Source organism: Molothrus ater, chromosome 2 (assembly GCF_012460135.2).
Source record: "Molothrus ater isolate BHLD 08-10-18 breed brown headed cowbird chromosome 2, BPBGC_Mater_1.1, whole genome shotgun sequence".
Lineage (NCBI taxonomy): Eukaryota > Metazoa > Chordata > Aves > Passeriformes > Icteridae > Molothrus > Molothrus ater.
In genome coordinates, this window is record NC_050479.2 from 211,109 (window position 1) to 212,558 (window position 1,450).

Below are 1,450 nucleotides of genomic sequence, written 5' to 3' on the forward strand. Positions count from 1 at the left end.
GCCATGTACGAGCTCAACGAGAGCAGCTTTGACCCCATCACCTTTGTGCTGACGGGCATCCCGGGCATGGAGGAGTCCCACATCTGGATCTCCGTGCCCTTCTGCCTGATGTACCTCACCGCCGTGCTCAGCAACCTGCTGCTCCTCTTCCTCATCGCCACGGACCGCAGCCTGCACGAGCCCATGTACCTGTTCCTGGCCATGCTGGCCCTCTCGGACCTGCTGCTGTCCACCACCACCGTGCCCAAAATGCTGGCCATCTTCTGGTTCGGCGCCAGGGAGATCTCCTTCGATGCCTGCATCACGCAGATGTTCTTCACCCACTTCAGCTTCATCGTGGAGTCCTCGGTGCTGCTGGCCATGGCCTTCGACCGCTACGTGGCCGTGTGCGCCCCGCTGCGCTACGGGGCCCTGCTGACGCCCTCGGCCATTGCCAAGGTGGCGGCGGCCGCCGTGGCCCGCGGGCTGTGCATCATGTGCCCGCCCATCTTCCTGCTGAAGCGCCTGCCCTACTGCGGGCACAACGTCATGCCCCACACCTACTGCGAGCACATGGGCATCGCCCGCCTGGCCTGCGCCGACATCCGCGCCAACGTCTGGTACGGGCTGACCACGGCGCTGCTCTCCTCAGGCCTGGACGTGGTGCTCATCGCCGCCTCCTACGCGCTCATCCTCCGCGCCGTGTTCCGCCTGCCCACCCGCGAGGCGCGGCTCAAAACCCTCAGCACCTGCGGCTCCCACCTCTGTGTCATCCTCATGTTCTACGTGCCCGCCTTCTTCTCCTTCCTGACCCACCGCTTCGGCCGCCACATCCCCGGGCAGGTGCACATCCTGCTGGCCAACCTCTACGTGGTGGTGCCGCCCATGCTCAACCCCATCGTCTACGGGGTGAGGACGCGGCAGATCCGCGAGCGCGTCACCCGCCTGCTCTGCCCCGCGGGGACGGGCTGTGCCTGCCCCGCCTGGGGGGACAGCTGCTGAGCAGGGACATGGAGGGGGATAGAACATAAGTGAATAAAGGTGGTACAGAAAGTAATCCTACCCCCTAAAGAGTTGCAGCTGAGCCAATTATTAAGGACTAGGAGCAGGCCTGATGTTAACAGGCCACACCTGTGGCCAATCAGAAGAAGAGTGTTATAAAAGAGTGGATTGGTTGGTTGAGGGAACTGGAGTCAGTTGGCTACTGCGAGGACAAGGAAGAGTCAGTGCCTAGAGGAGATGCCTACAAGAAACATCAAGGAGGTATGAAACTCTGGCAATGTGGAACCCTTGCAATGTAATGACAGTAGAACCCTTGTGCTAGATATGACAAAAATGGTGACGCCAATGTGATTCGGGAAAAAGGATGTGAATGCTAAACTATATGACCCCGTGGATTCGGGGAAAAGGACTTGAATACTAAACTATTGGTAAAATCTATCAATTGCAGCCATTGGTGTTTGTTAAATAT

General features: G+C 59.3%; 1 protein-coding gene across 1 annotated transcript; it reads left to right on the forward strand.

Annotated features, from left to right (window-relative positions):
- Window positions 1–981, forward strand: LOC118689282 (olfactory receptor 52B2-like). The gene has a single exon (XM_036387448.1). It carries the CDS (start codon window positions 4–6, stop codon window positions 979–981), a length of 978 nt encoding a protein of 325 aa, XP_036243341.1. The 5' UTR covers window positions 1–3.
- The last annotated feature ends 469 nt before the right edge of the window (window positions 982–1,450 follow it).

Bases quoted from the DNA above. Each gene is read 5' to 3' on its own strand.
- LOC118689282 (XM_036387448.1), top strand. From the start codon at position 4: ATGTACGAGCTCAACGAGAGCAGCTTTGACCCCATCACCTTTGTGCTG.